Source organism: Tachysurus vachellii, chromosome 6, assembly GCF_030014155.1.
Source record: "Tachysurus vachellii isolate PV-2020 chromosome 6, HZAU_Pvac_v1, whole genome shotgun sequence".
NCBI lineage: Eukaryota > Metazoa > Chordata > Actinopteri > Siluriformes > Bagridae > Tachysurus > Tachysurus vachellii.
Genome location: NC_083465.1, coordinates 2,806,617 through 2,820,957, shown reverse-complemented (window position 1 = coordinate 2,820,957; position 14,341 = coordinate 2,806,617). Strand labels below are relative to the sequence as shown.

The 14,341-nt window shown below is 39.8% G+C and overlaps 1 protein-coding gene across 1 annotated transcript; it reads right to left on the bottom strand.

Moving 5' to 3' along the window:
• Positions 1–595: 595 nt before the first annotated feature.
• On the bottom strand, positions 596–13,374 carry fam204a (family with sequence similarity 204 member A). Its single transcript, XM_060871745.1, has 7 exons — positions 12,957–13,374; positions 12,501–12,588; positions 12,320–12,356; positions 11,651–11,753; positions 10,976–11,065; positions 1,225–1,334; positions 596–806 (listed from the first exon to the last, which is right to left on the bottom strand). Exons 1-7 carry the CDS (start codon positions 13,194–13,196, stop codon positions 755–757), a joined length of 720 nt encoding a protein of 239 aa, XP_060727728.1. The 5' UTR covers positions 13,197–13,374; the 3' UTR covers positions 596–754.
• Between the last annotated feature and the right edge of the window lie 967 nt (positions 13,375–14,341).

The window sequence follows — 14,341 nt, the reverse complement described above, 5'->3', positions numbered from 1 at the left end:
TCAGCTGATGTATGTACAGCAGGTCAGAATATTAGCTGTAGATTCATGTGTCTTGGAGAAATAAAGTGGAGATATAGAAACTTGGGTATTACTGTATATACTGTACGTACGTCTAATGGTTAATTCATGAAAAAGGAATAAATCGCTCTTATATTCGGAGTCAGTGGGTATCATTTTATCAACTACCACAAAGTCCCATCCTTCCTCCTTTCGGATTTAATCTCGGGTATCCGTTGTGTCCTGGGTACAGGCTGGCTGTGTAAACGCAATCTCTACTGCCACACACACACACACACACACCTTACACACTCTCCCACTACATAACCTCCCGGTTTATTCCTGCTCAATCCTCCTTCCAGCCAACAAATTTCATTTTGCCCAGGCAAATCCTATTGCACATTATCCACTACATTGCATTAGGGCACTAATCTCTTCTTTTCTTTCCTCTTCCTCTGCTCCATACTGCCATGAAAGAACACAGAGCTGCTGATTAACCCACTTATTCGGGGGAACTATACACGGGACACAGATTTAATTACTGCAGGAGGAAAACAGCAGAACGGAGGACTCCAAATGAACATTTAGACCACAATGCTAATGTTGAGGCATTCAGTCATTTATTTAACTAACCGTGTACAGTTATTTTTTTTCACCGCCCTTGGAAATACCATGAAAAAGCAAACAAGTTTATAAAAAAAAAAAATAAAAAAAAAATTATGATAAAAAATAATTTTCGGGTGTTTCTCTGGAAACGTCACATGTAGCCCATGTTGCTTTTGGTTTCCCACCTTTTCTTGGCTTCAAAGCTGGAACGAAAACAAGAAAGATTTTAACAGATATATAATAGACCTGCTCTGATTTCCGAGATTTCATCATCAACTCAAAAAATTTGGCTGAAGATTGAGACATTTTATATTTTGGAGCTATAACTCTATGGAAACACAGCATCAGATATGAATTTAATTGGTACATTACAAAGAAATAAATAGCTAAATGAGGGGAATGGGGCGTGGCCTAATATTCTAATAATAAGGATGCTTGATTGACATTTAAAGAAATTTGATATAATGACAAAAATTGGGAGATCTGGGAATTTTGGTTCCTAGCTCCTTTTTTTTTTTTTTTTACATTGATTGCTTTCCACGTCTGGACGTTACCGAAACATAGATTAGCCCCGCCCACTTTATGCAGGACGGATATAAACGTATACATGAAGTGACCGACCCCCATGCGATCTGTTTCCTCTTTCTCCGTGCTGCTTGCGAATCCTCTTCTTCCCTTCTGACCCGGGCGAAGTCGCGGCACTCGGCAGCTTGAGAAATTTTCACAGCCAGCTGTTGAACAAGAAGGAAGACGAGCCTTGTTAGTGCCTCGAGTCATACGGGACCCTTGATATGACTCGTAAAAGCTCTGCCTTTCGTCTTAAAGGTTTCCTTTCTTTAATAATCGCTTCGTCAAACAAAATGAGGAAAAAAAAAAAGAAAAAAGAAAAAAGTTGTTTACAAACAAAAGGAGAATTACGACCTTATATGGGCTTAATACTGAACCCTGAGGAACTACGATAAACACGCCGAATAAATCGCGCAACCTTTTTTCCACTTCTCTCTTTATTTCCCTCCCTTTTTTTTTTTCTTTGAGGGTGGAGAGCGAGTCAGACGGGAGGGAAGTAATTCCTTCTAATACTGCTGAATGCAATCAGAGAACGGAGAGAAAAAAAAAAAAGAATTTCTAGTGTTGAAAACCTGGAGAGAGGACAGGAGAGTGAGAGAGAGAGAGAGAGAGTGAGAGAGAGAAATAGAGAAATGTTTTAATTATAATTAAGTGGGATAAACTTTATTAGAAAGCCTGAAAGTAAAATATCTCCTAATGCATGCTGGGATTAGGAAGGTCAGAGCGAGCAGGCAGGAGAAATTAAACTCTAAAGGCTTTTTATCGCCACATTTCAGGAACCAAGGGTGTAAAATGTTCTAATTTGGGATACATTAAAAGCCATAAAGGTCTTTCAAAAAGATTAATGCTACTTTGCTCGGATTTAAGATAAGGCCTTTAGCGGGCTGAGAGAGCGCCGCTCTAGCTGGGCCCTTGAGCCATTCATCTATACATTCGCTTGGAAGATTTGTTTAAAAAAGGAAAAAAAAAAAAAAAAAAAAAGCACCCGCAGAACCTGAAGCTAACGCACTATGACAGTTTTTTAATTCCTTGCCATCTTTTTTTTTCCTCCTCGAGGTTTTTAAGAGGCATAAATCATGTTTTCTAGTCGTTCTAAGCCGTAACGGGAGATCGTCCCGGCGTGTACGAGAGATCCAGCAGGAGATAACTTACAGCAGGGTGAGAGCGATCGGGACGCTATTAAACTGTCTAGCTTTCAGATCGGTGGAGGAAAATAAAGCTGTAGGGTAAGAGATAGAAATGGGACAAGGGTTGTGTATTAAAAAAAAAAAAAAAAAAAAAAAAAAGGAAAAGAACAAGAAAAGCAGCAGCAGCAGCAGCAGCAGCAGCAGCAGCAGCAGCAGCAGCAGCAGCAGCGGTTCCTCAGGACCTGTCCTATTTCACACCCTCAGCCACACTGGTGACTATGTTTAAGGCACTAGGATTACCAAGAAGACAATCCTGATCAAAGACACACACACACACACATACACAAACACACACACACACACACACACACACACACACACACACACACACACACACACACACAAAAGACCCTCAAATGTCTGATTAATCAAGCCTCGCAAACAGCTTATTTCTTTTTAGCCCTGCATGCACGTAGGAAAATGAGATTGGGCGAGCGGCGCATTGTGCAGATTTGTTCATTCTTATCGGGACAAAGCCGGCGGCGGCTTATTTCATGGATCGCTGGAGCAGGTGTCGCATCCTCTCGCAGACGAAATTAGCAAAAAAAAAAAAAAAAAAAAAAAGAGGCCTCAAATTAGCCTCTCGTATTTGCGGTAATGTGACATTATTTTGATCCACTTTTAAGGATTTCCCGCAGAGTACCAAATCCTTTCACACGAGGGAGGACGACGGTGCCAGAAATGTAAATAAATAAATAAATAAATAAAAAGGAGGAAAAAGGAAAATAACGTACACGACACAAACAGCGGTATGCTTTGTTCTACCCTGGGTGTGTGTGTGTGTGTGTGTGTGTGGTGTTGAGGGAACGCTTCCCGTCTCCTTCCTTTCTTCTCTCTGTATTTAAGGCATTGTGACTTGTGCGCGGCAAAACCCTCCGCCGTCGCCGGCGTCCTCGCCGCCGGCTTTATTCGCTGCCGGGTTTATTTAGAGGGATTAGTGACGTGACCTTTGAAAGGCCAGAGAGAAGGGCGAGATCCCGAGGTTCTGAAAACCAGCCGCAGTCTGACACACGCCACTAGGAGGGTTTATGGAGTGAAGGAACCTCCAGTGAACAGAAAGAAGGGAAGAATTTCAGGATCACGTGACGTGAAACAAACAAACAAACAAACAAACAAACAAACAAACACACAAAGTGACAAATGAATCAGAAAAATATAGAATTATATGATTAACAAAAATATTGCTTATTACTTTGTGGATTACATGGAACATTTTCTATTTCTGATCAAGACCAAAACAAACAAACAAACAAACAAACAAACAAACAAACAAACAAACAAAGTCAGAAGTAGGAAATGTGTCATGTAGTACACAAAGTGACGAGTAATATTATTAATTTTCGTTAATAATATAATTCTATATATACTCTTTTGATTCACTTGTCAAGACCAAAACAAACAAACAAACAAACAAATAAGCAAACCCCCCCCCACCCCACCCCAATATTTAGCTCTGTATGCTCAGGCAGCTCAAACAAAGCCCCCAATACACTGCAATACACTCCTTAGAGCACTATTCTAATGCAAATAAAAAAAAAATCCCTGACTGTTTAGAAATGCTGCCAAACACAACACACACAACACACACACACACACACACACACGTGCCTGTGTGTGCTTATAAAGCAAGTGTTGAACGCTGCAGAAATTTTCTAAAAAGGATGTTTTTAGAGGCAAAATAGTCTAAAACCCCATTCATAAATTTCCTCCCGGCAGTGAAGCACCTTCCAATTAAAGCGTGTGAGAGGTGGATTAGTGAGACTAGTGCAGCGGATCCAGGTGGCTGAACCCGGGGCGGAGCTGGACGAGCCGCTCGGCTGCGCTTGACGTGCGGCCGATTAATGACCGGACTAATTCCCTTATCGCGCCACCTTAATGCTGGAATAATATGACTTCAGTCGAGTCTGGAAGACAGGAGCGTATACTGGCAGAAGATCAGATCAGATCAGATCAGATCTTTTCAAGATCCGGATGTCGTGAGATAGCTGGAGAGGATAAAGTCGGAGCATAAAACACGCTGATTAGATATGCAGAACTATCGAAGCCTAATGGACCTTAAAAAGACTTCTGAATCCTGTATAATAATAATAATAACACCAGTGTCACAATAACGGACGTGTTCCTACTGTATAACAGGACGTCCTGAAGCGTTTCCTTCCTCTTTACCGAATCGGACGTCACCGTTTTTTTTTTTTTTTTATCCATTAATGTCGTGGAGCGCTAGAGAAAGTGTTGGTGACTATAAAATAGGTTGTTATACAGTAGATGTGTAATAACAGCTGAACACAGTCCTTCCCGCTCCAGCCTTTCTGTTCAAAGCAAATTCACAGCTTGATTTCTTTACCTGACTGTATATCTTTTTTTTTTTTAAATCTAATTACCGCTTTCTGACCAATCAGGACGGAGAATTCAACAGCGCCGTGACGGGAAAAAGCATCCCAGAAAAATCCAATGTGATGTCTTCTCTTATTATATGAAATCTAAATAAATAAATAAATACATAAATAAATACAATCTGGTGTGTCAGTGTGTCGAATAAAAGCTGCTTTTGACTTCTCTGGCTAAGATCAAACCTCTAAAAAGTCTCATATTTGTTCCCAACTTATCATCAAATGAACTTTTATTACATCTGGGGACGGCTCGCGTTACATTCCAGCCCATTAATTTTTGAAAGCAGGTTTAAAAAACCCCGGCCTTAAGCTTTTATCAAATTGCTATGGAATCTCATTTGGATTATTGTATCTTATTAATTACCCCATAGACAAAGCACACTTTTCATTGTAGATTTTTTTTTTCTCTGCTGTTTAATTAATTAGCATGTTTTCTCTTTTAATTAAAGCTTTTTTTTTTTTTTTTTAATAAATTAAAGCCCACAGCAAAACACATATATAATTTGTTTGTAATTAGGACTTAATTGGTGGTAGTGGAAGCTTAGCACCCTCGGTTTCTTTCTTTCTCCCTTCCTCCGTTCCTGATGTGCCGTTTTATTGCCAGTCAGTCATTAATTAAACTGTTTTTTTTTTTTTTCTAATTAGCTTATAAAACTGTTGATGGCACATTATTGTAAGTGCGAGTTCAAAGCTCGCTAATAAGCTTCGCCTAGTCAGAAGAGGGAAGATAATGGGACTCGTACGCAACCGAGGAACTTTCCGACTTTTTTTTTTCCTTCTTCTCGCCGGTTCCCTGAAGATGACGGCGTTGTGTATCTGGAATCAGATTATTGAGCCTGAAACACAGACGAGAGCCTTAAAACGAGGGCTTTATTTATTTCTTTTCTTCTTCCTCCAGCAGATGCCCCTCTGAGAGACTGCATCGTTTCTTGTAATGCTGTTTGTCAAGTTGGTGTTGAGATGATATGAATCCTTCATCTCCTCCTCCTCCTCCTCTATGGCTCATGTTTGTACGTTGCTTTGTGTGAACTAAGACGCGATCTTGAGCCTTATGTTATCTTTAACCAAAATCCAACACTAACGAAGGTCAGCCGCTGCACATCAGCCTGTTGCTGATTATTTTCCAACATCAACACATCGTCGAATGTGTTGATGTTGAAACAACCATAGTTGTTTCTATGGTAACGGCTCATTCGTAGAAATGTTTAAGTAAGGAGTCTCCAGTCCCAGTGTTTTTTAATGGTTAGAAAATATTTCCTTTTTTTTTTTTTTTTTTTTTTTTTGTCATTAGCTTTAAGAAGGAAAAAATAAACAAAAAACAGGTTGCTATAATGCTATAATGTCTCTCATTCCTTGTCTCATGGAAGTTCCATAACATTAAATGTACTAGAAATGATTAAAAAGCCCAGAATTTAATTCCTTAATACATTAAAAAATGTGAAATTATTAGTGAGTAAAATGCTGTGGTGTAAGAAGACCATGGTGATTATTAAAGGTAATAAAAGTGCATCATCATCATCATCGTCGTCGTCGTTGTCGAGTTTGCAAGAAAGAAAATAAATAAAAACAGAAGCATGTCTTAACCATTTTTTTTCTTGTACTGAAGCTGCATCACATGAAGTCTCTTGACATTGGGTGAGCTAGTTATATTTAGCAGCCACTTAATGTTATGCTAATTAGTGAAATTAATTGCAGTTTATGAAACTTAAAGCTGTGTCACAGAATGTGCAATAATGAAAGAATGGAGACGCGTGTGTTCCTTAATTGGAAAGAGCGCATCGTTTAATCTAGTGAGGAACACAGCCGAGCGGGTTGAAGGGCCGGGAAGCTGTTCTCGTGACGCTGAAGCTCGGGAAGATTCACGCGGCAGGGAAAAAGATCTACACTACAATGACAACTTGCTGAGAAAGTTCAGAAAACACTACAGGGAGCGCAGAAAAGATCGGCAGAAAAGATTCCACTTGCCTCTTATTTAGAAAAAAAAACACCACGTTGTCATTTTTATCCATTTAAAGTTACATTTAATGACTGGAGTACGACAGGCACCGTGCCGTACATCCACAACATTCATTTTGTCTATAAAAGGAAAAAAATTACCACGTCATTATAAAGTAGCTATAAATGGACAAAAATGTGCCATGTGTCGTTAGACTGTAGCTATAAACGGATAAAAATGTACCATGTGTCGTTGGACTGTAGCTATAAACAGATAAAAATGTAACGTGTTGTTAGACTGTAGCTATAAACGGATAAAAACTACCACGTGTCGTTAGACTGTAGCTATAAACAGATAAAAACTACCACGTGTCGTTAGACTGTAGCTATAAACAGATAAAAATGTACCATGTGTCGTTAGACTGTAGCTATAAACAGATAAAAATGTAATGTGTCGTTAGACTAGCTATAAACAGACAAAAACTACAACGTGTCGTTAGACTGTAGCTATAAACAGACAAAAACTACAACGTGTCGTTAGACTGTAGCTATAAACAGATAAAAACTACAACGTGTCGTTGGACTGTAGCTATAAACAGATAAAAATGTAATGTGTCGTTAGACTGTAGCTATAAACAGATAAAAATGTAATGTGTCGTTAGACTGTAGCTATAAACGGATAAAAATGTAATGTGTCGTTAGACTGTAGCAATAAACAGATAAAAATGTACCATGTGTTGTTAGACTGTAGCTATAAACAGATAAAAACTACCACGTGTCGTTAGACTGTAGCTATAAACAGATAAAAACTACCACGTGTCGTTAGACTGTAGCTATAAACGGATAAAAATGTAATGTGTCGTTAGACTGTAGCTATAAACAGATAAAAATGTAATGTGTCGTTAGACTGTAGCTATAAACAGATAAAAACTACCACGTGTCGTTAGACTGTAGCTATAAACAGATAAAAACTACCACGTGTCGTTAGACTGTAGCTATAAACAGATAAAAATGTAATGTGTCGTTAGACTGTAGCTATAAACAGATAAAAACTACCACGTGTCGTTAGACTGTAGCTATAAACAGATAAAAACTACCACGTGTCGTTAGACTGTAGCTATAAACAGATAAAAACTACCACGTGTCGTTAGACTGTAGCTATAAACAGATAAAAACTACCACGTGTCGTTAGACTGTAGCTATAAACAGATAAAAATGATTTATAATGAGCTTCGATGTTACAGAACATTTTTCGACCAATCAGAATCCAGCGTTCATATAGGACCGGGGTGGAATCGCTTCTTCTTCGCGTGTGGTTCTAAGCGACGTGTTTTAGCCTTGGAAAAGAAAGGAGGCTTGAAGTGTTAAAGCTCTTCCACGAGCCGTGCCAAAGAAACCTGTGTTCTGTCTTTTCATACTCGGACAAAGATGAAAGGAGCGTGAGAAATTTGAAAAAGGCTTCACACAGTCAGATTAAAGACACACGACGTCATTAACGGACTAAAGAGGATACACGAGAGTTGGGAAATTTCAATCATCTCTTCAAAGTGTATGAAGATATACAGGCTTGTTTGAGGATGAACAGGTTGAAATTGCATCGGGAATAATCCGTATATAAATAAATAATCTAACAATAAAACACCAGGAGACTTCAGCTATCTCTGTGTTTCACTCGCAGCTAAGCACCTTATTGTCATGGTATAGAATTAGAACACGGAGTGCGTGATACCTCCGATACGTACCTTATTAAGACCTTGAAATGGAGGCTCGCCACAGTCGGGATTAGCGGTTTATTTCGTGTCACTGAGGTGTTTGGAGGACTGTTTAGGCTCGACGGAGAAGCGCAAAGAGAGCCATCTGTAATCGGCGCTTGTCGGATTAGAAATTAAGGCGGAAAATGCTGCGCTAACTCCTACACCGTCCCCGATGACCAGACGACACGTCCCTCCGTTTATTCACAACTTGTAGCCGGGTGTGACAATGGACCGAACCATCGTACACACAAAAGTGTAGAAGAATCCACAAAGGTTTAGATTAAACCGTTAGACACAATGGTTATGCTAAAAAAAAAAAAGTTCTTCAAGGGTTTTTAAAGGCAGTGGTGGAAACTAGAGATGCGCGGGTCGGGTTTTTTCTCCAACCCGCGGGTCCCGCTTTTATGAAATTATTGGCCCACCCCAGCCCACCCCGCGGTAAAGTGACAATTCCTTTACCCGCCCAAACCCGACCCACTGGTCACCCGCAGGACCCGCGGGTTATGAGACGACCCGCGCATCACTAGTACAGACTAGTGATGCACGGGTCTGGTTTTTTCCAACCCCCGGGGTCCCGCTTTTATGAAATTACTGGGCCCGCCCCGGCCCGCCCCGCAGTAAATTGACAATTTCTTTACCCGTCCCAACCCCACCCGCGCATCACTAGTGGAAACCACAACCCAGAGAAGGAGAAACACTCTGCTGTAGGATTTCTCACAGATCCTTTGAAGACCCGAAGAACCCTTAATGGTTCAGAATGTACTAAGAAGGAACACGGTTAAATCCATCCATCCATCCATCCATCCATCCATCTATCCATCCATCCATTTCCTGTAGTTCTTATCCTACACAGCATCGCAGGGCCTGGAGAAAACCTGAGAACAAAACTAGCAGTAACACACATGCACATGGCGTGTGTCACGTTTCTGTCAGGACCAGGACCAGGACCAGGACTGGAGAGCATGTGAAAGTCTGCTCAAGTCCAGACCTCATGTGGTATAAAAAGCTTTCGGCGGTAAGAAGTGGCAGGTGCCAATGGCGGCAGGAAAAACCTCCGGCTTTGGGTTTGTTCATTAATGCCGTGTTCACTAAGTGCCGAAAGACAAGACTGCATGACATCAACGTTCGAGTTGATGAAGATGAAGACTAAGGAACCAAGTGGTCATGAAAACATCACGGGCAAAAAAAAAAAACGGTCACATTTCATCCTGATAAGGTTTGATGAGGAAATTAGTCTGCGGTGAAAAGGTTGCCGGTTCATATCCCAGCATTGCCCGAGAGCCTGGTTGACTCCTGGAACAAAACCCTCGACCCACATCTCCTCCGCTGTCTGATTGGACTCTGTGGTGCCTGAAGCAGGAAGAAATGTAAATCTAAAGTAGGTATGTTTCTGCATGTCGGTGTTCCACCCTGAACACGGCGTGCACGTGTACGCTACGTGACAACTCTTCCGTGTAAACTCTAATAGAATATTCCAGAAAAACAGATAGGATCTTTGCTTAAGATAAGATTTCAGCAGAAACTCTGAGAGGGAAACTGGCTGTTTGTTAATAAGGCAGTTGTTTAACGCTTGTTCGCACTGAACACGGTTGTTAGGGACATGCTTATCGTGTCGCTTTGAACAAAAATAAAGCGTGGTGGGAATTTATGCGGAATTTGTGTGCGGCAAATAGCGGCGTTTTCACACTCTTACCGGAGGAAACACAAGCTGTAATTGATTACGGGTGAACTTGCTATTCAAGGTTAACGAGATTAACGCTGCTCCACCCAATTAAGCTGGTTAAATTATTCGTTTGCCGGAGCTGTGGTTGTGGCAGCCGAATAGGAGGAAAACGTGGAGCTGAAGAAACACGACATGGAAAGCAACTAACACTGAGCTGAAGAAATACTCATCCTGAAATAGGTTTAAAGTCTTGGCCTTGATATCAGTTCAAATCTAACAGTCCAACCTAAACACCAAACATCTGCTCGGGAATCTCAGCCTCCACCCTGGAAAACGGCACGTGGCGGTTTGGAGACGCCTCGGAATAAAAAAGTTCCGAGACACAAAACTACTTCTTGCTACGAGTGCAGAGTCCGAGAGCGAAGAACATCTTTTTAACCGCAATTACACGTACGCGAGTGTTCCATTTTCTGCCAAATTAGCTCGGAAGCGCTTGATCCCGCTCACCTTCCGTAAGAGGTGCCGTTTTCCGAACTGCAGGCGGTGTGTTCAGTTCCGAGCGCACTTCAAAGGTGCAAACTCGCGCCTCAAATATTAAAAAAAAAAAAATGTAAAGAGAGCATTGTTACTGCTGTTAAAAAGACAAGCTGAAAGTGCTGTAGACTTCAAAAAAAATAGATATATACGGCTTTCTATTAACTCCGATAGAAAAGGGCTTCGGGACGTCCGGCCCATGTACAAAAGGCAGTGTGTGTGAAAAAGAGAGCGAGAGAGAAAGAGAGAGAGAGAGAGGTAGTGTCTTTGCGGGCAAAATGGCCGCCGACCCATTAGCTGGATTCGTCGCGCTCAGAGCGATGTCTTATCGGCGTGACGTACCTCACGAGTAGCCAGCCGGTCGCTCAACTCCTCCGCCTTCCCATAATCCCCTTCGGCGATGGCTCGCTCCATGCTCTTTTCCAGGCCTGACTGGAGATGAGAAAGGGACGGAGGGGGCGAGGAAAAATTAAGTTATTTTCAAATAGAAATAGAAGAGGAGAAAAAGAGGAAGGGAGAAAAAAAAAATATATCAAAGACTAACTTAAAAAGCGCCTCAGGCTCGTTTTTTTTTAATAGGACTTCCATTACAACAAATATGGAGATTTTTCGTCTCACAAATGAAAATTGTTACTCGATTAAAAGCCGAACGCTTCAGAAACGCCGCAGATTATCAGCGGCATACACTGGTCTTTAATTACGCATTTCCATTTCACATCAAACACAGAAGTACGTTTGATGGAAAGAAAAAAAAAAAGCGGGAAAAGTGGTAAATAAAAAAAAACGAAACATCTGCAATAAACCTTTATAAAAGAGAAAGCTTATAATTCCAGACTCGGGTTTAAATTGCTGTGGGAATGAAAATGTTTAAGATGTATACGACAAAAAAACCTGCAGAACACTTTATAAAGATTTAATGATATTTACATTTCGACAGAATTGTATCTCTGACGTAAAAAATTTGAACGGAATCAAACCGAGGCAAATACGTCACACAAAACGTTTGTCCAGTCGTACCTTTGGCGAAGGACGGCTACATGGAGGGGGCTGAAATCTGTCATTGGTGCCGAAATACTGGGTCAGATCTTCCCATTTCTTCGTCCGAACCTCCTCATCATCCCTGAGCAAAGAATCAAAATGAGAACCTGAAGGCTAACCCTCGATCTTAAGGGTTATGCTTTAATAATAAAGTTTATACTATTACGTTAAGTATCTTTATTCGTGGTTTTTTTTTTTTTTTTTTTTTATAGTAATGACGCCTATAGCGAAAATTTCGCACAATCTGAGGCTAAACTTTAAATCTAGCATCAGTGCACACGTCCTTATTTTAGCTGGAAGCAAAATTAAAGCAAACTCTTTAATAGGTCGGTGACAGTGAACCTGCCCGAGATCTCACACCGGCATCAGAAGGTGCAGAGCGAGCGGTTCACACACATATCATGTCAGCATGATGCTTCTGCTCGCTACTGTAGCTGCATCCTGGTGTCGCGGCTCTTCGTTAGCACTCGGCTGGTGTGTTTTTAAGACGCCGAGGGAAGACGTGAGAAGACCGCTGCTCTAGATCATGTTCAAGGTGGTTTAAGAGCTGGATTCAAAACCGTCATCGAATCCAAACACTGGTTTAGACGTTAGATGTTGTATAAAATGTGAACGAGGAAAAAGATAAAAAAATGAGATTTACTCAACCTTTTCTCTTCGGCAGCTTTCTGTTTTTGAGCTCCACCTGTTCACATGAAGGAAAAATAAAATCTCGACGCATGTTCTATCCATCTACATTATTTACATGTGTCTACAGGCATAGAGTCTTCATATCGTTAAGCTTGAACTCGATTCTAGTAACGAAATATAAAAGAAAAACGAATAGTACCATTTCTGTGACGTTTTTTCTCTCGTTTTCTTACTGGGGTTTTGTCCGTCTTCTGAGTCTCTCTTTCCTTCTGCAGGTCTTTAAATTTCTTGAATAATAAAAAAAAACACAATTGTATTGAGAAACACAATAGATTTGGACTGGTCATTACTCATTAATCATGGTCATAAAGATCCCGGTCTTTATTACAGAACAATAATAAACAATGTTATCATAAGACTCGATTGAAACAAGGAATAAAAATGACATAACGTGCAGCTAATTTGCATACTGAACCGTCATTGGCTCTTAGATTTTATGACGTAATAAAACTTGTTTGTCTTTTTTTTTTTTAGCACCTACTCGTTAGGTTTAAAGACCTATATTTAAAGATTAGGACATAAGAGGTTAAAATAATTGTTCGTGCACTTTTAAAAGTCAATATTGTGTTAGTTTTATAGATAAATCGGTACACACGTGCCACAGATCTTGAGACACTCCTGGCAAACAGCTGTCAGGACATGATGATGATGCTGATGCTGATGATGATGATGATGAAGAGTCGTTCTGCACATTCTGGTCGCTCTCAGCAGGACATTTCTCGGTTTCAGGGTCAGTTCGTTTGTTTATCTTGTCTTCATCAGTGTCATCCTCCTCTTCCTCATCAGGACTCAGATCTGCCTCACTGAGTCCCTTCGGAAGGAGACCGCTATACATGACACAGCTTTATTTTGTACTTCTGTCGATTACTAAGATTTACTTTCTGATCGTAAAATATATCCGGTTTAAATTAACCTCACTTACATTAAGCAGTTTGGTAGGATTTTTGACAAAAAGGTCCATTTATTGTAGCTAGGGGGCAGGTTTAGCAATAGCCATTGTTATTGTTCGCACTTCCGCGTTTTTGCGAAAGAGGCTGGCGTTGATTGGCTGGATCGACTAGCGCGCAGAAGCAACAACAAATCTGATTGGTCAAGCTCGAATTGCTTTCCATTGGATATGTAGTGCACTAGGTAGGGAGTTAGTAGTCATTATTACACACACTATATAGTGCACAGTTATAGGCAGTGAGCATACATTTGGGTTTATCCAACAGTTATTCCAATAAATTACATAGAGATATGAAGCTAGTTCAAGCCTTTTCTTATTTATCAGACTGTAAAGGGAATTATATAATATAATAATAAAATAAACCATCAGAGTAAACAGCAATATAACTAATAACTAATAAAATGATCAAGTGATTAAATTAAAACCGTCATAAATAACCTGTATATATCTCTATCTATCTATCTATCTATCTATCTATCTATCTATCTATCTATCTATCTATATAAAATATATGAAAAATATATATATAAAATATATGTAAAATATAATAATAATAATAATAAGTAATTAAAATCCTTGCATTTTTAAAAATATTTTTTTTATTTAAAGCCTTACAAAATTGTATTAAACACATCACATTAATCCTATGATAATAATAATAATAATAATAATAATAATAATAATAATAATAATAATAATAATCATGTAGCTCTATACATCTATTATGAATAACATATTATAGATATAATATTTTTTACTTTAGTCTCGTTGTAAGTATATGTCAATCTTTTCTCTTCCTTCCTAATGAAAATAGATGCTAAATTAAAACTCATCCATCCCTGTGTGTGTTGACTGCTTGGGTTTATTCCCCCAGCTGAGCGTCGCTCATTATCATTCCCATGATTAGCATGTTAATCTTGTATGGCCTGTGGCGCTGAAAGCTGAAAACAGCTGCTTAAATTGCTTATTTATATCAAATGACATCAGTGTTGTATTTTTTTTTTTCCCCTCGCTAAATGGGTTGTGGGCTT

Excerpts from the sequence above, each read along its gene's own strand:
- fam204a (XM_060871745.1), bottom strand. The coding sequence starts at position 13,196 with ATGTATAGCGGTCTCCTTCCGAAGGGACTCAGTGAGGCAGATCTGAGT. Across the intron at positions 1,335-10,975 it reads ACCGGCTGGCTACTCGTGAG|CTGGCTGTGAAAATTTCTCA; the intron begins GTACGTCACGCC and ends CTTGTTCAACAG. Across the intron at positions 807-1,224 it reads AGGAAACAGATCGCATGGGG|CTTTGAAGCCAAGAAAAGGT; the intron begins GTCGGTCACTTC and ends TTTTCGTTCCAG.